At 38.6% G+C, this 22,179-nt stretch overlaps 1 protein-coding gene across 2 annotated transcripts in view; it reads right to left on the reverse strand.

Annotated features, from left to right (window-relative positions):
• Positions 1-22,179, reverse strand: part of CEP135 (centrosomal protein 135) — an 84,230-nt gene that overhangs the window by 57,126 nt on the left and 4,925 nt on the right. For both annotated transcript variants that reach the window (XR_013417975.1, XM_028848572.2), the window contains exons 4-11: positions 21,515-21,682; positions 18,190-18,331; positions 15,425-15,509; positions 11,046-11,174; positions 9,593-9,808; positions 6,303-6,368; positions 3,693-3,831; positions 105-328 (exon numbers count right to left, since the gene is read on the reverse strand). Coding sequence is in view for 1 of the 2 variants with exons in the window: in XM_028848572.2 (XP_028704405.2) it covers positions 105-328; positions 3,693-3,831; positions 6,303-6,368; positions 9,593-9,808; positions 11,046-11,174; positions 15,425-15,509; positions 18,190-18,331; positions 21,515-21,682 (1,169 nt within the window). In the remaining variant the exon portion in view is untranslated. The remainder of the gene's footprint in view (positions 1-104; positions 329-3,692; positions 3,832-6,302; positions 6,369-9,592; positions 9,809-11,045; positions 11,175-15,424; positions 15,510-18,189; positions 18,332-21,514; positions 21,683-22,179) is intronic.

Here is a 22,179-nt window from a genome sequence, read left to right on the forward strand (position 1 = left end):
GCACGTATGAATAAAGTTATATTTAATATAATAATAAACCAGAACAATTTATTCATAAAGATACTTTTCTGGCCTTATCACTTACTCTTATAAAGGGACATTACCTTTTCTGGTGTCCTAAATATTGAATTTTTTTCACGTGCACCATAATTTGTAGAGCAAGATCTTCGCTGTATTATATGTTGGAGTCTCTCTAGCTCTTTCTTATAATAATCTCGTTCTTCTTCTATACCTTTCAGAAATGTATCTAAACGAGAAGGTGACCTGTCTCGACGTTTTATTCCATGTTCTAGTCTCATCCTCTCAACTTCCAGAGTAAGTTCTCTTTCTGCAAATTAAAGTGGTTAACTCTCAAAATAATGTTGCATACGTAATGTTGATTAGTCAAGTAAATTATATTAATAACTTTTAGAAAGAAAGCCACTAGAAATCATGAACTGTTCTAAATAACACCTGTAAGTACCAAATCTATTGAAGAGGTAAATATTGAGAGGAAAAAAGGAAAAAAAAAGCAAAAATTAAAAGTTTAAATAAAGTCCAATAGGTCCAAGTCCCCTGCTTTTGTCTTATTATAAGATGGGTACTATTCAGTACTACAAAATAAAGCAATAAATTACCACATAGTACTTTCCCAGGACCTGAAAATGCACTAAAAGAAAATATATCTATAAACAACCATAACATGCACAAATTTAACATTAAGCTTGAATTTAATACAGTATACACATATACAAAGAGAGCAAAATAACTCAAATAAATATAATTATTAGCTGTTACCATAGAAATTGCCTCTTCATGAGTCAAAAGTAACCAAATACTGGCAATTTCATATAGTTGAACCTAATTTATGTTCATTACAACTCTTGAGGCATGCAATGATTTTCCTGATGTATTTTGATTTACTCTCATCTCTTCTTTCATTCGTTCAACAGATATGTATTAAGCATTTACTGTATACCCAGCACCAGCTAAGGATACAGTATAAAAAAACATAGCCAAGGCTGAACAACTATTCTAATTGTAGTAGGATAAAAGTTACAAAAGGATAGTGTACAATGCAAACTAGAGGATGAATTGGCAAATTTGCCCCAAGAAGGAATGACCAGAGAAGAAGAAAGTAGGAGAGTGGGAAAGAATGGGCAACTGGGTTAAATGCAGTCAAATAAGCAAATGAATGAAAAGCAGCCACTGCATTTAGCACAACAGAGGTAAATGACTTTAACAAGAGCAGTTTTGTTGAAGGGGTGGCAACAGAAGCCAACTGGAGTGGACTGAGGAGCTAAGGGGTAGTGGATGATCAAGCAGAACAGCAAGTATGGATGACCTTTCAAGATGCTGATGCTATGAAGAGAAGAAATGAGTGGCTGCATAGGAATGGGTCAAAGTTTTTGTATTGGAATGGGTGAAGAGTAAGCATGTTTGAATGCCAATGGGAAAAAATAGTACAAAGATTAAAATTATGGAGAGGAGATCACTAATTTGCAAGGCTTTTAAAATTAGAGAAGTTAGGGCCCACAGAATAGATGGAGCCACTGGTCCTTCATAAGAGGGACATTCTTGCATTGAACAGGAAGGAACAAGATGCACAGGTTTTTAATCTGAGGCCAGAAGACTGAGTGAATCCCTGCCATGGCTTCCCTTCTCTAGGAAAACCGGAGGTAGGATCATCCACTCAGGATGAAGGTGGGAAATGGGACTCACGGGTTTATTGACAGTGCAAAGTATTTTAAATATCCCCCGTGGAGAATGGAAGATCAAACTCTAAGAGAAAAAGGGTAAGATTTCCATACAGAGCTGAGCAGCCTGCTGAGGTTCAGGACCATCTAATTTGCAGCGCTCTCAATGTGCCTGGTGCACACTCAAAACAGCTGACCATGTGTAAAAGTGTAGAAGGCAAATTGTTTGGCTCATCCATGGCTGGGTATCTGGCAGGGGGATGCACCCAAAACACAGGGAAACAAGAGAGTTTGAGACAGCTGAAAGATTACGCTGAAATGATAGGCCACACATAGCTATCAAAAGAAATATAAACTTTTTTTTTTTAATTTTTTGAGATGGGAGTTTCACTATTTTTCCCCAGGCTGGAATACAATGGTGCGATCCTGGCTCACTGCAACCTCTGCCTCCAGGTTCAAGCAATTCTCCTGCCTCAGCCTCCTGAGTAGCTGGGATTACAGGCACCCACCACCAGGCCCAGCTAATTATTTTATTTTTAGTAGAGATGGGGTTTCTCCACATGGGTCAGGCTGGTCTTGAACTCCTGACCTCAGGTGATCCGCCCGCCTCAGCCTCCCAAAGTGCTGAGATTACAGGCATGAGCCATCGCACCCAGCCTATTTTAAATTTTTATACATGGTTCTAAGCACTTTAACATATTAACTCATTTAATTATCACAACAACCTTTCAGGGTAGGTGTCATCATTAGCCCCATAGATAGGGAAACTGAGACACAGAGAGCTTAAATAACATGCTCAAGTTACACAGCTAATAAGTAGAAAGGAGGTTAAATAGATTATCCACATGGGCCTAGGATAAAGACTCTTCGTAATACAGTACACTGGCTTCCTTTCACTTCCTAAGACAGTTTGATGGCACCAAGCTTCTGCACTTGCCATTTCCTCTGCATAGAAAACTAGACCCCAGATCTTCATATTGCTGGTGTCTTGTCATTCAGCACTTCATTCAATCTCTAGCACATCCCCCCAATCTAATTTAATATCTCTTATCAACTAAAATTAACTTCTTCACTTCAACTAAAATTAACTTCTTCACTTATCTGCCACTAGTTTGTTTCCGTAACAAGAAAAAAGGCTCTGCAAGACAGGGCCCTTATGTATTTTGTTTGCCACTATATACCCCAGCACTCAAAAACAGGGCCTGGCACCCACACAGCAGATGATTCATAAACATTGGTCAAATTAATGAATGAATAAATTCTTTATTTTTTTTGGAGATGGAGTCTCATTCTGCCACCCAGGCTGGAGTGCAGTGGCACGATACAGTCTCACTGCAACCTCCGCTTCCGTGGTTAAAACGATTCTCTTGCCTCAGCCTCCCGAGTAGCTGGGATTACAGGCACATGCCACCATGCCCAGTTAATTTTGTATTTTTAGTAGAGATGGGGTTTCACCATGTTAGCCAGGCTGATCTTGAACTCCCGACCTCAGGTGACCCACCTGCCTCAGCCTCCCAAAGTGCTGGCATTACAGGTGTGAGCCACCGTGCCCGGCCAAATGAATTCTTATGTTCTTTATGCCAAGTCATTTAGAACTGTTACCTGCAGAAAGTTAGCCTATTTCTATTTGTGTGTGTGTGTGTATGTGTATGTATTTTAAGATAATATAACTGCATTTCCTTGAAAAGATTCTGTACTTCAATTTTCCACTATCAAAATAGCCTTCCCTTTAGTCTTACTTAATTCTGTTATTAGTGTGTCTCAAAGGAGGACACATTTCTATTGCAAAATATTCAAGCAGGGTTCCCTGTATAAACTAGTCAAACATAAAAATTCTAAGGTCCTTGAGGGAGAGATTTCTACTGTATCTACAGTACCTACTATGGTTTCTGACTAATGGTAAGCACTCAACAAATATTTATTGAATGAATGAATGAATGATTATCTACTAAGAAAAACAATACATCAAGAGGAAATCACAATCATTTTTTAAGCTATCAAAATTTGACATCTTACCTGTAACTACAAAACTTTCAACTTTTTTGCTAAGTCTTTGCTTTTCTTGTTCAAGCTGATGAACAACAGTTTCAAGGTCTGATTTTACAAGGAGTTCATCACTCAGTCTCTCCTTTTCTTTATGGCATAAGTTCAATTCCTGCAAATTTTAATACTATAATTAAGATTTCTAACAACTTTATAAAATACTACCGCACTTAAAAGGAAAATAGATTTTTATAAGCATATTTATATAACAGCAATTTACATATATGTCTGTGTACATACACTTAATTAGTCAAATATAAGGTTTCAATTAAACTTAATTATCATTTGTGGCTGAAAGTACCATAAAACACGTATCAACAATGTTTCTTTGTGGGTGGGAGAATTATTTTCTACTTAGTTTAGCATATTCTTATTTTTTTCTAAATGAATATGTATTTATATGATTAAAAAATATAAAACTTTTTCATGTTTAAGAAAGCAGTAGTAAGACAAAGTCTTCTAAGACCACCACATACAGTGTATCTATAACTATACTGGTTATTCTCTCAGCCTCATATGCACAACAAGGATAACAAGACCAGGACACTAAGGATTCACTGGCGAGGATGAATCTATGGTTACGAAGTACTTTACATGGTATCCAGCATGTCCACCACGGTAACTACTTAAAAAATGTTAGCTATCAATATTATCATTCTTTTTTTTTTTTTTTTTTTTTGAGACGGAGTCTTGCTCTGTCACCCAGGCTGGAGTGCAGTGGCCGGATCTCAGCTCACTGCAAGCTCCGCCTCCCGGGTTTACGCCATTCTCCTGCCTCAGCCTCCCGAGTAGCTGGGACTACAGGCGCCCGCCACCTCGCCCGGCTATTTTTTTGTATTTTTTAGTAGAGACGGGGTTTCACCGTGTTAGCCGGGATCGTCTCTCTATCTCCTGACCTCGTGATCCGCCCATCTCGGCCTCCCAAAGTGCTGGGATTACAGGCTTGTGCCACCGCACCCGGCCCAATATTATCATTCTTATCTTAAAAATACATAGAATCTTGCATTACTGGAAAAAATAAGAATGGTAAGAAAGTAACTACGGCAACATCTTACTGTCAGCCAACACTACTAAAACTTGGTCACAGTTCTGAGACAAGTATTATTAATCACATCCAACATTTAGTGCACATACAACTAGCAGTGAACAAACGGCAAAAATCCCTTGGTCTCACGCTTCCTTTTTAATTGACTTATGCCATCAGGACACTGCAGCTAGACTGTATAAAAAGTATACATAATGAAAGAACTTGGAAATTAGTATTTACCTTTGTTTCCAATCTTAGAGAAAACTCTTCTAATTCAACAGGTTATTTTTAAAAATCCTCAATCATTTGGGTGACTACCCGGTTTCTACCTTATAAGCAAGACACTCTTTCTGCTAGTTCCAGACTATAGGACCATATGCTTTTCTGTATGCTATATTTAGGTTTCTGTTGGGATGATTACTTCCTTTGTTATTTGAAGACTACCAGAACAAGAAATGTGACCAGGAAAATGGTTTGTATTACCAAACAAAGCTATTAAAAGAGGACTGAGCTGGGTGCAGTGGCTCATGCCTGTAGTCCTAGCACTTTAGGAGACTGGGGCGGGAGAATCACTTGAGTTCAGGAGTTTGAGACCATCCTGGGCAACATAGCAAGACCTCATTTCTACTACAAAAAAAGAAAAAAAAAATGCTAGGCACGGTGGCACATGCCTGTAGTCTTAAACTACACAAAAGGCTGAGGTGGGAGGATCACCTGAGCACAGGGGGTCAAGGCTGCAGTGAGCTATGATCATGCCATTGCACTCCAGCCTAGGTGACAAGGGAAGACCCTGTCTCTAATAAATAAATAAATAAAAGAGGATGGAGTACCTTTTGTAATAATCAACAAATATTTTAAGTTAATCAACAAATATTTCAAGTAATTAACTTCTGGTTTTAATATTAGTCAACTCACAAGTCATAAGGTAGTAAAAAGAAGGTAAAATTTCTAACAGCTACCTACTATACATAAGATTAAGGAATTATAAAAATATAAACTTGCATGTCCATGCAGTGGAATATTACTCAGACATAAGAAGGAATGAAGTACTCATAAATGCTACCACATGCATGAACCTGGTAAACATTTTGCTTAGGAAAAGAATCCAGACACAAAATATATGATTCCCTTTATATGGAATGGCCAGAATAGACAAATCTACAGAAACAGAAAGTAGATCAGTGGTTGTCAGGAGCTGAGCAATAAAATAAAGCATACATATTTTCTTTTCCTTTCTTTTTTTTTTTTTAAAGACAGAGTTTCGCTCTTGTTGCCCAGGCTGGAGTGCAATGGCGCAACCTTGACTCACTGCAACTTCTGCCTCCCAGGTTCAAGCAATTCTCCTGCCTCAGCCTCCCAAGTAGCTGGGATTACAGGCATGCGCCACCACACCCAGCTAAGTTTTGCATTTTTAGTAGAGACGGGGTTCACCATGTTGATCAGGCTGGATGGCCTCGAACTCCTGACCTTGGGTGATCCACACATCTCAGCCTCCCAGCCTCCCATAAAAATTTTCTTACTGAAAATGCTGGCAATTCAATATGACGTCAACTTACCAGTTGAAGTTTTGCCATTGTTTCTTCAAGATCCTGCATTTCAGACAGCTTTCTTTTAATCTCTTTCTAGGAATAAAAAGCCTATTAGGTATATACTTAAAAGTCTAAGAATACTTATCACTAAGTCACATGCAAATAGATGAAGTAATTTTGCAAGTACTTCACATTCCCTCTTACCACTGAGATCTGAGGCTTCATCTCCATCCATTTCAATGAAGAGGCAAAATTGAGCTTCTCTTTAACCTTTTGGTATCCCGAAATGTTTACAGGAGCCTACTAGTAACATCTGAAGAAGGCAACTTGAACGTCTTGTAGGATCTTCCTTGGGCCTTAAATTTGGGGGCAATCCTATGGCACTGTCATTTCCTGATCTTCCTATCCTATTGGCTTTCTCCACCCCTGCTTTTACCAACCTGGATCCTCTCTATAGAGAGCCGAATGCCAAGATCAAAATATTATGATCCAATAGGAATATTTTGTTGAGCCAACTTGTCATTTCTGAGCATTTGCAATGTGACAATGGAAAGCTGTGTTTAGCATGCTGTGTGCACAAGGATAGAAGATGCAAAAGGTGGTGGAAAAAGACAGGGATGAGATACAGGAGTGTTGCAATGAAACTAAAACCACAAAAACAGAATTAAAACTGTGCTCATTATATCCTTTTTCAATATTGTGTTGGTGGCCTGGGGTCCTTTGAGATTCCATACACATTTTAGAAAGAAGTTTTTTCTATTTTTGCAAAAAAACAAACAAACAAAAAAAAACCACCACTGGGATTTTGATAGGGATTGCACTGATTTTGAGTTGCATGGACACTTTAACAATACTGAGTCTTGCAATCCATGGACACGGAATGTCTTTCTATTTATTTGTGTCTTCTTTAACTTCTTTAGCAATGCTGTATAGTTTTTCAAGTGTAACGGTTTTTCATCTCATTGGTTAAGTTTATTTCTAAGTATTTTATTCCTTTTGATGCTATTGCAGATGGGATTACTTTCTTAATTTCCTTTTTGGATAGTTTATTCTTAGTGTATAGAAAAACATCTGATTTTTGTGTGCTGATTTTCTACTCTGCAATTCTGCTGAATTAGTTTATTAGGTCTGATTTTTGTGGAATGTTGAAGGCTTTCTACATGTAAAATTATGTTATCTGTAAACAGAGATAATTTTACTCTTTCTTTGCAATTTGTACGCCTTTCCTTGCCTAGCTGCTCTGGCTAGGACTTCTAGTACTATGTTGAGTAGTAGTGACAAGAGTGGGAATCCTTTCCTGTTCTTCATCTTAGAGGAAAAGCTTCCAGTTTTTTACCACTGAGTATGATTGTCTGCTGTGGGCCTTTCATACATGGTTTTTAAAATACTGAGGTAATTTCCTTTTATTCCACTAATTAGTAGAGATGGCACTGTATAAAATTAATTCGGTGATGTAGAGCAGTGGTCTTCAAACTGGATTATACTTACTCCTGGGATAAAATGAACACTTTCCAAGTATTATATAAAACTATGGTATGCACATAGTTCTAAGGAATCAGCATCTGAATCCTTAATTTGCATATTCAGTGCTTCTTAAAAATGATCTACCTAATAACTTGTTTGTGGCCCGGCTACCATGTGAGTTCTGCATTCCTACCCTCCCTTTTATAGCTGCCTTTCTCTCAATGTTCAAAGAAGGGCATGTATCTCATTTATACCTCAATAGTGCACTGTCTCAAGATACAAAAAACTTTTGGAGTACCAGATCAAAAGATAATCTGAAATGTTGGGGCTGGCCAAAGGCTTTAAATAAGACACTATTTTCTCCTATTATCTCCCATTAAGAGATGTATTTCCAATACAATTTTACTTTTTTATTTCATAAATATCAACATTTGTGGTGTATTTGTCACTTTAACCCACTGATAATTAAAAATTGTAACAATAACACTATTTCAGATAAAAATGTTAACACCTTGAACCTTAACAGTTACAGGAAATTTTTAAAAATAAAAAACTTTTGTTTTCCCATCAGATAGGCTGTCAGAAATTTTTTAAATAAAAAAAAATCATTCTTTTTAAATTTGTTCTTTTTATTGTACAGATGTATGATAGTGTGATCACGAAAAGGTTTTCAAGCATAAAACTGGTTGAAATAGGATAAAATTCTGTGGAAATTTCAAAGAGAAAGGATCATTTAGATTTTACTGGCTATAATTAAAAGAACAATGAAATAGTTTTATTTTAAGACATTGTATTTAAAATAGACTGGAAATATCACCCTTTCCATTTAAACTTAAAAGATGAAAAACGTTATTATAATTACCAACTTAAAAATGTACAAGGACATACATAGTTTTAAAAACACTTTTAAAGAATTCTTGGTGGCCAGGCATGGCTGCTCATGCCTGTAATCTGAGCACTTAGGGAGGCTGAGGCAGGAGGATTGCTTAACCCAGGAGTTTGAGACGAACCTGGGCAACAGAGTGAGATCCCGTCTCTGCAAAAAATTAAAAAATTAGCTGGGCCTTGTGGCATGCACCTGCAGTCCCAGCTACTCAGGAGGCTGAGATGGGAGGATTGCTTGAGCCTGAGGAGGTTGAGGCTGCAGCAAGCTATGATTGTCCCACCACACTCCAGCCTGGGCAACGGAGCAAGACCATGTCTCAAAAACCACAAGCTGAGTGCAGTGGCTCACGCCTGTAATCCCAGAATTTTGGGAGGCTGAGGTGGATGGATCACCTGAGGTCAGGAGTTCAACCAGGCTGGCCCACATGGTGAAACCCCATCTGTACTAAAAGTACAAAAAAAAGTACAAAAATTAGCTGGGCATGGCGAGCACCTGTAATTCCAGCTATTTGGAGGCTGAGGCAGGAGAACTGCTTGAACCTGGGAGACGGAGGTTGCAGTGAGCCGAGATCACACCACTGCACTCCAGCCTGGGAGACAGAGATTCTGTCTCAAAAAAAAAAAAAAAAAAAAAAAGGATTATAGAGCAAAAATGACATAGAGGGGAAACTTCAAAAGCTCTCTCACAATGCACAAAGAGGCAGAGATAAAAATCTTGAAGGAAAACAAGTCCTTGGAGATCCATCCTAAGAATAGGTGTGCTTCAGAGAGACATTCAAACAACTAAAACAAATACAATCATTTACAGGTGTAAACAACACTTCAGAAAATCCTGCATTACCAAAGCAAAAAAACAAAAACAGACACACAAACCAAAAACCTGAATTGCAGATATCAAAAGGGCTCAAGCTCACTGTGTGTTGGAGAATTAATGAACACTCTCACAACCCACACATATCATTCATTACCTTTGCTTCCCCAAGTTCTTTATCAGCAGTCTCAAGCACTTCTTCTTTATGTCTTTCCAACTGCTGTGCTAACTGATCTATTTCAGTTAATTCTTGGCAGAGTTTTTCATTTTTGTTACTTAAATTAACAACTTCAGATGTCACCGTTTCCTTGGTTTCCATAAGCTCTCGTATACGCTTCTCCAGGTCTTTATTAGCTTGCTGAAGAAAGTCAACCTGAATTGGAGTTGTAATTTATGAGGTATATGAATTGGAAAATTATCCTAAACACTGACTTTCCAAATAATATTTCAAAAAACTGTATTTTAAAACTTATTGAAGATTAAAACTACAGCTATTCTATATTTGCAAATTTATATTGTTATTTACAAAACTGACCATGTGAAGTGTAATGAAAGTACATATCCATTGGCTTTGATTTTCAAGCACAGAAAGGACAAGAAACTTGTGTGAACTTTTTCCCAGTACAGAGTTCTATATGACAAGAATATCATGATGATAATAGAATGTGTTGTTCAATATAGTAGCCACTAGCAACCGCATGTGGCTACTGAACATCTGAAATGTGGCTAGTGTAAACTGAGATGTGCTATAACTATAAAATATACACAGGATTTCAAAGATAATACAAAGAAAAAAATAGGTATGTAAAAACATTACTGGTTGAAATGACAATATTTTGGACATATTGGGGTAAACACATTATTACAATTAATTTCACCTTTTTATTTTTTTAAATCGAGCTGCTACTAGAAAAATTTAAATTACATTTATGGCTCATATCATATTTGTATGGGACAGCACTCCTCTAGAGCTACTGTTGATATTTTTTACCTACTATATTCTGTTTGTAGCCCAAGCAGCTCTGTCATACCAAAATTTCTAAAGTTCATGTGTCATGCTATATGGAACTCTCCTGCTCTTTCAGCCTTAGGTCAAATGCATGCCAAAGGAATCCACTACGTAAGTAGCTAAAAGCTAGATATTTAATTTTTATATACATTTTTAATTTTTTAGGTTATAAAAATATACTCACGAAATTTTTTTTTTAAAAAAAGAGAAAACCATAAAGGAGAATATTCCACCACACAAAGATAAGCTTTGTTAGTATACTTTGGTACATTCTCTTTGTTTTCTCTTTCCAAGTCCATATACACATTTTCTTAAAAGCAAATTGACAATCATGTGCCCAGAGTTTATTCTCTTCCTTTAAATTGTTAATGTTATGGTGTATGTTAATTACTCCTCATTCAATGGTCTTTAGAAACATGATTTTTCAATAACTCCACCCTATTTCTGGATACTATGATTCTATCAAATTTTTCCCATTGCAAATAATACCTCAGTGAACAACTCCTGCCACTTTTACAAACCCGTAGACCATTATAAACATATAGTGTTTATTATAAACACCATTATATACACTCAGTGAAATAATTATAAAAGCCATTACCTGAATATTTAAATGAGCAATAAGCTTTTCATTGGTTTTATTTCTAGACTCCAGAGAGAGGACATCAGGGGACCGACCACCATCCAAAGCAACTGACAGTCGTTCTATCTCTCGTTCTCTTAGCTCAATCTGAAGATACAAAGACATGCTGTCATTTTAAAAAATCTGGTTTTCAGCCAAATGATTAACACTGAACAAACATTTATTTGGACATATTTTCTTTCGTCCCAATGTATACAAGAGATTAACACTTATATTTGTGTGATATATTATATGCATAAATGCAGAACAAAAATAAATTATATAAAAAATGTCAACAGACATACTGTCAATATATCTTTCATATGTATTTTTACTACAGATTCTTCCTTATTTAATTTTTGTATTTTTTTCCCTCTTTTAAGATTTAACAATGTTTATATAAAAACAAACTTGTTAGCAGATTACACACATGCTCAAGTACTAGAACTGAATCAAAACTACTTCAGTCCCTAGTAGAATAAATAAATGAGTGTAACACACTAAGAAAAGTAAGTTGCTACTGAACCTCAATATTAGAAAGAATAGGAAACTGGGGTGAATTTAATTATCTGTTATTTATGTAAGAATTTGGAAAAGCTCACACTTTCAAGCTTTGCTTTCTTTTTTTTTTTCTTCTTGAGACGGAGTTTCACTCTGTCACCCAGTCTGGAGTGCAGTGGCATGATCTCGGGTCACTGCAACCTCTGCCTCCCGGGTTCGAGTGATTCTCCTGCCTCAGCCTCCTGAGTAGCTGGGACTACAGGCATGTGCCACCATGCCTAGCTAATTTTTGTATTTTTAGTAGAGATGGGGTTTTACCATGTTGGCCAGGCTGGTCTTGAACTCCTGACCTTGGTTGATCTGCCCAAATCAGCCTCCTAAAGTGCTGGGATTATAGGCGTGAGCCATTGCTCCTTGCCCAAGCTTTGGTTTTCTTAAAATAAATAAATAACCAAACACCCCAAACATACCAAAAAGTAACAAGAATATGGAATGTTTGAGACAGCAGAAATAGCTTGGTATGACTGGATGTAATGTGCATGGGATCTAGTAGTTGGGGATGTCTGAAGAATTAGGATGAAACTCATTATGATTATCCTGCACTAAAGGATGAAATTGACAGGAATAAAAACAGAGGCAAGGAAACCTAATGCAGGAATGCATAAGAAACAATTAATGACTAAAATAAAACAGTGGTAGAGGATAGAACAGAAGAAATAAGTTTAAGAAGCACTTAGCCAGTAGAAATGACAGAACTTGGTGAGTGGTACGTGAAGGCAAAAGAAAGAGATCTAGAAAGACTACAGAATGTGCAGTTGGGCAAACGTTGATGCTACAAACCAAAGTAGAGAATATAGGAGTTGAAACCAGAAGAGAACAAGTCCAGTACAAGGCATATGAGTACAAAAAGACTACATTCAAGTGGAAATGCCCAGTGTGAAGGTGGGTATACGGGTGTGGAGTTCAGCAGAGAAGTTTGAGCCAGAGAGAGATGGAAGAGTCATCAATACACAGGCAATATTTTAAACCAAGAGAGCGATGAGGACACTTGAGAAAAGATACGGAAGAGAAGAAAGGTCAAAGACAGAATTCAGGAAAACAGTAATATTTCAGGGAGTGGACAGGTGAAACAAAGCAAAAAAAAAATTATAATAGGCTTAAAAAAAAGAAAACTGGAACGTCATGGAAAAGTTTCAAAGAGCAATTATCAATACTACCAACTACCACAGAGTAGGTCAAGAAAACAGACTCTTAAGTATCCTTTTGGATCTAGCAATTAATGCTACTGATATAATTAACTAGACTAGTTCACGTGGTGAGTGCAGAAGACAGACTACAATAGGTTAAGGAGTGAGCAGGAGGTGGAGAAGCAGAGACAGAAATGGAGCTATCAAGTAAGACAGTCTTTGGAGAAGTATGCGTAGAGAGGGAGAAGGAATCCTCAAGAGGAACAGGTAGTTAAAAGAGTTTTTTGGCCGGGCGCGGTGGCTCACACCTGTAATCCCAGCACTTTGGGAGGCCGAGGTGGGAGGATCATGAGGTCAGGAGATCGATACCATTCTGGCTAACACGGTGAAACCCCGTCTCTACTAAAAAATAACAAAAAATTAGCCAGGCGCGGTAGTGGGTGCCTGTAGTCCCAGCTACTCAGGAGGCTGAGGCAGGAGAATGGCATGAACCCACGAGGCAGAGCTTGCAATGAGCCGAGATCATGCCACTGCACTCCAGACTGGGCGACAGAGCGAGACTCCATTTAAAAAAAAAAGAGTTTTTGAAAAGGGATGTTCGCTATGACAATAGAAGTATGTCTTCACAGGATTGTTATGAAGATTAAATTAATCGTTGTAAAGTGGTTATGCAAGTACTTATTAAAGAAAAAAGAATAATTGATTAAAGTAAGGTCCTAAGGAAAAAAGAGGAAATGGGGTCAAGAGCACAGGCAACTCAGCCTTAAACAGGATGAACAATACCCTGCCCCCTAAATTTTAAGACAGCCTGAGTGCAAATATGGCTAATTTTAAAGGTAGAGATAGAAAGTTGAGACAAGGTGACATTCTCAGAAGATGGAATTTTTTTTTTTTTTTTTTTTTTTTTTTTAGACCAAGTTTTCGCTCTTGTTGCCCAGGCTGGAGTGCAATGGCATGATCTCAGCTCACCACAACCTCTGCCTCCCAGGGTCAAGCGATTCTCCTTCCTCAGCCTCCCGAGTAGTTGGGATTACAGGCATGCGCCACCACGCCCAGCTAATTTTGTATTTTTAGTAGAGATGGGGTTTCTCCATGTTGATCAGGCTGGCCGCCAACTCCCGACCTCAAGTGATCCACTCACCTTGGCCTCTCAAAGTGCTAGGATTACAGGCATGAGCCACCACGCCTAGTCGATTTTCTTTAACTCCATTTTTATCCAACTAATCTTCAAAACACTTTAAAGACGTATTCATACCAACACCTAAGTTACATCTATATTTGTGTGTGCAGATCACCCAAAAAAAAAATGCAGGCCAGGCACGGTGGCTCAAGCCTGTAATCCCAGCACTTTGGGAGGCCGAGACAGGCGGGTCACGAGGTCAGGAGATCGAGACCATCGTGGCTAACACGGTGAAACCCCGTCTCTACTAAAAAATACAAAAAACTAGCCGGGCGAGGTGGCGGGCGCCTGTAGTCCCAGCTACTCAGGAGGCTGAGGCAGGAGAATGGCGTAAACCCGGGAGGCGGAGCTTGCAGTGAGCCGAGATCCGGCCACTGCACTCCAGCCTGGGCGACACAGCACTCCGTCTCAAAAAAAAAAAAAAAAAAAAAAATGCAGTCAATGCAGAAAATGAAAAACGTGTTACCCAATTTAACCTCAAGATGCATATTAAGAAAACAAGCCAGTAATTACCCAAATCAGAATTTAGCCAAGACATCAATAGAAATTATGAAAAGACAAAGCTTGCTATGGTTATAATACAACTCTGCATCTACTAATTCTCCTGATTCTTCAGAAAACTGTTGTATGAGGACTAGTGCTTGTAGAGAAAACAAACAAAAAAAAACATGGCAACACAAAAGAGTAACTTTCTAAGAGACTGGTGTTCAATATGACAAAATCTATAAAAAGAGTAGAAAAATCACAAAAGGGCCGGGCGCGGTGGCTCAAGCCTGTAATCCCAGCACTTTGGGAGGCCGAGACGGGCGGATCACGAGGTCAGGAGATCGAGACCATCCTGGGTAACACAGTGAAACCCCATCTCTACTAAAAATACAAAAACTTAGCCGGGCGAGGTGGCAGGCGCCTGTAGTCCCAGCTATTCGGGAGGCTGAGGCAGGAGAATGGCATGAACCCGGGAGGCGGAGCTTGCAGTGAGCTGAGATCCGGCCACTGCACTCCAGCCTGGGTGACAGAGCAAGACTCTGTCTCCAAAAAAAAAAAAAAAAAAATCACAAAAGTACAGTTGTAAAACATAGCACACTTCAATGAAAACAGTAATATGGTTATAAAATTATATTTGGGGAGATAAATGATTCAGCTAAAAGAAAAACCAAACAAAAACTACTATTCACCTCAATGAACAGTGAAGGGAATGGAGTAAATAAGTGCTCTTCAATCCATCAATCCTCCGACCTCAGCCTCCCAAGTACCTGGACCATAGGCACATGCCACCACACTTGGCTAATTTTTAAATTTTTTGAAGAGACAGACTAAGTAAGTAAAGCCACCTAAGCTATTCCAGCTATTAACTCTATTAACAAACCTGATGAAAAAGATAAAAGCTATATAAAAACTCAGTATCAGTAATTTCAAATATAACCCAATTCTATTTACAATCACAGCATACCTATCTCAATCTCTACTATGCAAGTAAATAAAAATCCTACCTGCTTGCTATAATCGCTCACCCCACTTTCCATCACTGCTAACTTTTCTTGTAGCTGGTGGACTTCCTGTTGAAGTTCTTGAATCCTGAAAAGCACTTTAAATTAATGCCAATATACTTTTGTTAAGAAATACAAAATAAGAAACGAAGCTAGATGTGTTATTTCATAAATTCTATACTTTCAGCTTCTCAAAGAGGTAGGATGTACTGTGCCAAAGGGTCCCCAAATCAACAAAAAATATAGTACATCATCATGGAGAGTTGGTAAGAACAGATTTAAAACTGAGTAGAAAATAATTTGTAACTCAGATACACTGTGCAAGAAACACCTCACTACTGCATTTTGATCCCCAGGAAAATTCTTTGAGGTACTGCTGCCAATTCTTAGGTTTAGAAAACTCAGGTTTACTCCAAAATTCACAGGCTTAGTAAGTGAAATAAGAAACTAAAATGTGTTTTCTGCCCCTAACCCTGTATTGTCTAATACTACTTTGAAACTCTGGAGAGAAAGATCATATGTAACTACAGCAAAAAACCTATTCCTTCTGGAACTTGTTAATTCTAACAGAATCAAGATTTTGTCCAAATTACCTGAATTGTTCAGGTACATTATGACATAATCTATTTTCATATTGGAAAGACAAAGCCTGAAGCCAGGTCTGCTTTTTTCTCTTTTTTGAGTCAGGGCCTTCCTTTGTTTCCCAGGCTAGAATCCAGTGGCCCGATCACAGCTCACTGTAGCCTCAACCTCCACAGCTCCAACAATCCTCCCACCTCAGCCTCCCAAGTACCTGGGACCATAGGCACATGCCACCACACCTGGGTAATCTTAAAATTTTTTGTAGAGAGAGAGTTTTTCCACATTGCCGAAGCCGGTCTTGAACTCCTGGGCTTAAGCAATCCTCCTGCCTCGGCCTACCGAAATGTTGGGATTACAGGCGTGAGCCACAGTGCTTCCAGCCCCAGGTCTGTTTTTAAAAGAGATTTTCCATGGGGTGGAGTAAATGAGGCTGGATACGGCTTGTACTTGATGTTAACTGGAACCAACATTTTCTACTAATCTAGGTTTAGGAGAAGAGTATGCATGCAGCTGCACTCATATAAATGCATGAATGACTCTGAATACAAACAAAATGTGCATATATAAATTAAATAGGACAATTAAAAGAGACGAATGTCACTTATGCAGCCCAAATAATTCCCTAAATAATACTAACACATTGTCTGAAAAGTCCTAGATTATAAAAACAAAACACTTCCCAGTTAAGGTCAAATAACTATATAAAAATATTGTGTGACAATTGAGTGAAGAGATCCTAATCAGTAGCTCAAAGGGTCTTGCTCTGTGTCCCTGGCTGGAGTGCAGTGGTTCAATCTCAGCTCATTGCAACCTCTGCCTCCTAGGTTCAAGCAATCTGCCTACCTCAGCCTCCTCAGTAGCTGGGACTACAGGTGCATGCCACCATGCTTGGTTAATTTTTATTTTTTTTTGTAGAGACAAGGTCTCACTATATTGCCCAGGCTGGTCTCAAATCATGGATTCAAGCAATCCTCCTGCCTCAGCCTCCCAAAGTGCTGGGATTAACAGGTGTGAGCCACTGCACCTGGTCCCAGTGATCTCTTTTAGATTGATCAACTGAGATTAATAAAATCCCCCACATTCTCTGCATAATCTAAAAAATAAAAAGCTACCTACATGAACTATTTCCATTAGTGTATTCTATACTTTGAAATGCTTCTCCAGCTATTATCATGGAGACTAGTGCTCATCCTTTGAGTCTCTTATAATTTTCTTTTTCTTTTTTTTTTTTTTTTCCAGATGGAGTCTCGCTCTGTCGCTCAGGCTGGAGTGCAGTGGCGCGACCTCGGCTCACTGCAAGCTCTGCCTCCCGGGTTCATGCCATTCTCCTGCCTCAGCCTCCTGAGTAGCTTGGACTACAGGCGCCCGCCACCATGCCTGGCTAGTTTTTTGTATTTTTTAGTAGAGACGGGGTTTCACCGTGTTAGCCAGGATGGTCTCCATCTCCTGACCTTGTGATCCGCCCGTCTCGGCCTCCCAAAGTGCTGGGATTACAGGCTTGAGCCACCGCGCCCGGCTGAGTCTCTTATAATTTTCTTAATGGTGTTTTGTGAATTTATAATTTGAGCCTCTTAGAATTTTCTTAATGATGCTTTGTGAATTTCTCGTCTCATCTGTAGTACTGGACTACAAACTTCTCAAAAGCAGAAACACCATCTTCTTCATCTTTATATCCTCAGAACACTTACACAGTGCCTTGCCCAGGAGGTTTAATAACGTTTCAATCAAATGGAATTTATATATAATTCAAATGTAAGGAAATATAAACACAGAGCTAGAGAAACCATTAAAAAGGAATTTCAAATCCAGTTACAAATCTCTTCATATTTAACTGGCAGTTGACATAAATCTGAAGTAATAAAGACTCCTGCAAAAAGGATACCTCTTACTTGGAGATGACACAAAATGTCAAAGCAGCTCTACTTAAACAGGTTCTTGATGGCACTAAACTATTTTTAAACCAGTGTGAACAGAAACCTTAGATATACGATCTACTTGATCAAAGTTTCAAAACAAGTAAAAACATTTTATATCAATCTGAAAGTATTTACCGAGTGCCTGTGCAAAGTTCTGTGCTAGACACTGGAGAGACAACAGTTAACAAGACAAAAAGCCCTCCTATCAAGAAACTTAGAGCTAACTGAGTGCTCAATTAACTCAAGCCAAGAAAGAATTATTTAATGCACCTGTTATCAGCCACTTGTAGGAGGTCTGCAATGTAAGGGTCATCTGGTTGAGGAACCGGATATGAACTGACTTCAGAGGGAGGAACCGGTTCATCAATTTGCATACGCTGGCGCCTGAAAGCAATACTTCTTTTCTTGCCACCTAAAAAGAATGAGTGTCTTAAAAAATTAAGAAGAAACAAAACCATGTCTTAGAATTAAATATTCCAGGTTAGCCTTTTGGTTATAAAGTGTGCTGCAGTTCATAATACATATTGATAAAATATTTTCTCCATCAATATGTAAATATCCACCCTGATCTTTAACTAAACAATGCATTCCTAAAAACCTCAACAAGACATGGTTATCAAACAAGTTTTATATGCTTGCATGCTTGGCATATATGCCCAGGTTTAATATGTTTGTCCACTAGATGGGGATAAGACTTTGGCAAGTTTAAAAGCTGAATATGGCCGGGTACGGTGGCTCATGCCTGTAATCCCAACACTTTGGAAGGCAGAGGCTGGTGGATCACCTGAGATTGGGAGTTCGAGACCAAGCCTGGCCAACATGGTGAAACCCCCCTCTCTACTAAAAATACAAAAAAATTAGCTGGGCGTGGTGGCGGGCACCTGTAATCCCAGCTACTTGGGAGGCTGAGGCAGGAGAATCACTTGAACCCGGGAGGCAGAGTTGCGGTGAGCCGAGATCGTGCCACTGCACTCCAGCCTGGGCAACAAGAGTGAAACTCCATCTCAAAAAAAAAAAAAAAAAGCTGAATGTGCCTGTGGTGTTCACTATTATGAGCTCAAGAAATTATCACTAGCGGCCGGGCGCGGTGGCTCAAGCCTGTAATCCCAGCACTTTGGGAGGCCGAGACGGGCGGATCACGAGGTCAGGAGTTCGAGACCATCCTGGCTAACACGGTGAAACCCCGTCTCTACTAAAAAATACAAAAAACTAGCTGGGCAAGGTGGCGGGCGCCTGTAGTCCCGGCTACTCGGGAGGCTGAGGCAGGAGAATGGCGTAAAAACCCGGGAGGCAGAGCTTGCAGTGAGCTGAGATCCGGCCACTGCACTCCAGCCTGGGCAACACAGCGAGACTCCGTCTCAAAAAAAAAAAAAAAAAAAGAAATTATCACTAGCAGAAAACTGGCAGTGAGAACTAAAATATGCATGCTTATTAAGTAATATCAACATAGCAGATAACTGAAATTGTAAGTAGCAAACTTAGAATGAACGGAATGTCATCTGTAATATAAAGCCAAGCTATAACCTGAATTAGGAGGGAATGTTTTCTTAATCTTTACAAGTAGTAGGACTAAATTTTCTTACAGCTAGATGTATCTTGTCTTGGTCAAAAATACATAGACAATTTATCTTTTTAAGGATTTTGCCAAGATTAGAAGTGTATTTGAAAAACTAGAAGATCCTCGTGAAGAACAAACATAATTCACAATTTTGTCTCATTAGAATTCTAACAAATTTTGTATACTCCTACAAAAGTAGGAGTGCAGTGGCGCGACCTACAAAAGTAGGAGTATACAAAAGGAGTTTTAAGGATAAGAAAACTGGGCCAAGAGTATTTAAATGACCTGCTTGTTCACACACCTGAACAAAGCTAACCATTCCTTCTTTCTTTACCTCCTGGTTTTCCTCCTTGGTGGCTCCTCAGTTCCTTTCAGAAACCGTCTTCTTCCACCTGTCCCTTAAATACCAACTTCCCTAGCATCTGACTCTGGGTCTCCTCTCTTTCCAGTCTACATAGTTTCACTAGATAATTCTTACTACACCCATAGCTTCAATTACCGTGAGACTCCAATGACTCTCAAATTTGCATCTCCACCAGGACCCACACTTTTGAGAACAGATCTACATATCCCACTGTTTGCCAAAAATGTAGACATGCATGTTTTCTGGGTATAGCACACTCCACACATCCAAAAGTGGACTCCTGCTCTGCTTCCCACATTCTCTAACTTAAGAAATAGTATCACCCTCCACCTACTCATTCACTCGAAAGAGAAGTCTGAGAATTCCTCTGCTTCCCAAATCTACACTTAGTCACTATATTGATTACACATCTTGAACCTCTCTGGAGTCTATCCCATTCTTTCCTCAGGAAACCTGATTATCCTCTTTTTAGGCTTAATCTTCTAGTTACTTTCAAGGTTGACTTCCACTTTTCTCCATCTCTTCTGCCTTTGGCTCACAGTCCCCGTGTCCATCTATCTCATTTACTAAACTATCTCACGGTCCACTGAGTCTTCCCCCACCCTGCCTTCACAGTTCTAATCTGTCCACTCTCAGGAGTTTCCTCTCCCCTCAACCTCAGGCACACAATAAAATGACTACACTTTGGCCTTTGTCATTACTCAGAACTCTGCTGGCTTCTAGTTCTTCAACTCCAAAATTCCATTCTGACTGTAATCTTCATAGCAAACAAATCACTTTTGGTACTCACCATGCTCTTTAATCTGTCTTGACCTAGTCCCATAAACCAGCAGCCACCTGTTACTCACTTAATTTCATAATCTTGATCCCATGGTTCAGCTATCTTAATGATTTTGTCACTAATATTGTAGATTCTTCCACCAACCCATACCTGCTGAACAATCACCAACTCTGGATGTGGCCCATTGTTTCGTTTTTTTGAGACAGGGTCTCACTCTATCACCCAAGCTGGAATGCAGTGGTACACTCTCAGCTCACTGCAACCTCCGCCTCCCAGGCTCAAGCAATCCTCCCACGTCAGCCTCCCAAGTAGCTGCAACTATAGGCTTGTGCCACCATGCCCAGCTAATTTTTGTATTTTTGGTAGAGATGGGGTTTCACCATGTTCCTACACTGGTCTCGAACTGGGCTCAAATGATCTGCCCACTTCAGCCTCCCAAAGTGTTGGGATTACAGGTGTGAGCCACCGCACCTGGACCCATCATTTCTTTTTCTTGCTCTATAACTGCTGAGCATAATGCTAAAAATAGTAAAATAAACTAAGAAAGTACATAATTTCCGAATTCTTTAATGAGTATGGGTTACTTTTACAACTAAAATAATAATGATAATAATAATAGAAAAAAGAATTTAAAATATTGATTAGAGAAAGCTCTGGGCATTAGACTACTTATATCTCAGTAACTAACACTACATACATTTCTAAGCACACATATAAATTACTACCCAGATCATTAGAAATAAATAAGAAGTTTATGGTCTATTCAATATATATTTTCAAACACTAAAGTCTAAGCATGAAAATACAATCCAAAGTCCTATTTTAGTCAATGATGTTAACATCGTTAAAAGATTAAATATGTCCAATTTGTCTTGAGAAGGAATCGATTTACCTGGAGTTTGTACTACAGCATGCAAATTCTTTTCTTGAAGTTGTTGAATTCTTTCATTCTTAGCTTTGCTCTCTTTCTCCAACAGTTTGAGTTTATGAACATATTGGTTATTTAGAAATTTCAGATCATCTGTTTCACGTGCACACTTCTTCAATGAAGTTTTCAACTCTTAAAATGAAAAAGATTCAAAAACCATTTTAAAGATCAAGAAATCCAATGAAGGTTTTCCATTTCACAAAATACAAAAAGTTGTATCAATTTAAAAGTTTCCACCTGCTTCTTACGCATGCTTTAGTAGAAACGTATTCCTTCTTCTACTATTATTAACAAAATTGCAAATAACTCACTAAGCACAAAAGGGAATCTTCATTTTGCAGCTATTGTATGAGCCTAATGTACATCATAGCTTTTGATCCAGTAAATTGGGTCTGAAGCTAAAGGATTACCAATTCATCCCATGGATTAGATAAAGTTTTCTACTTAATATAAGAATAATTCATACTAAGATAACCATATAATCATCTTTTCCCTAGTACTTTTGAAATCATCCTATTCTACTCCACAGCTCAAAGACTGACTATAAAACAGTCAGCATGATACATGGCTTTCACCTTATTTACTACTTTTATTTTCAGTAAGGGAAAAACAAAAGTTGTTTCAAGAAC

Source organism: Macaca mulatta, chromosome 5 (assembly GCF_049350105.2).
Source record: "Macaca mulatta isolate MMU2019108-1 chromosome 5, T2T-MMU8v2.0, whole genome shotgun sequence".
NCBI classification, from domain to species: Eukaryota; Metazoa; Chordata; class Mammalia; order Primates; family Cercopithecidae; genus Macaca; species Macaca mulatta.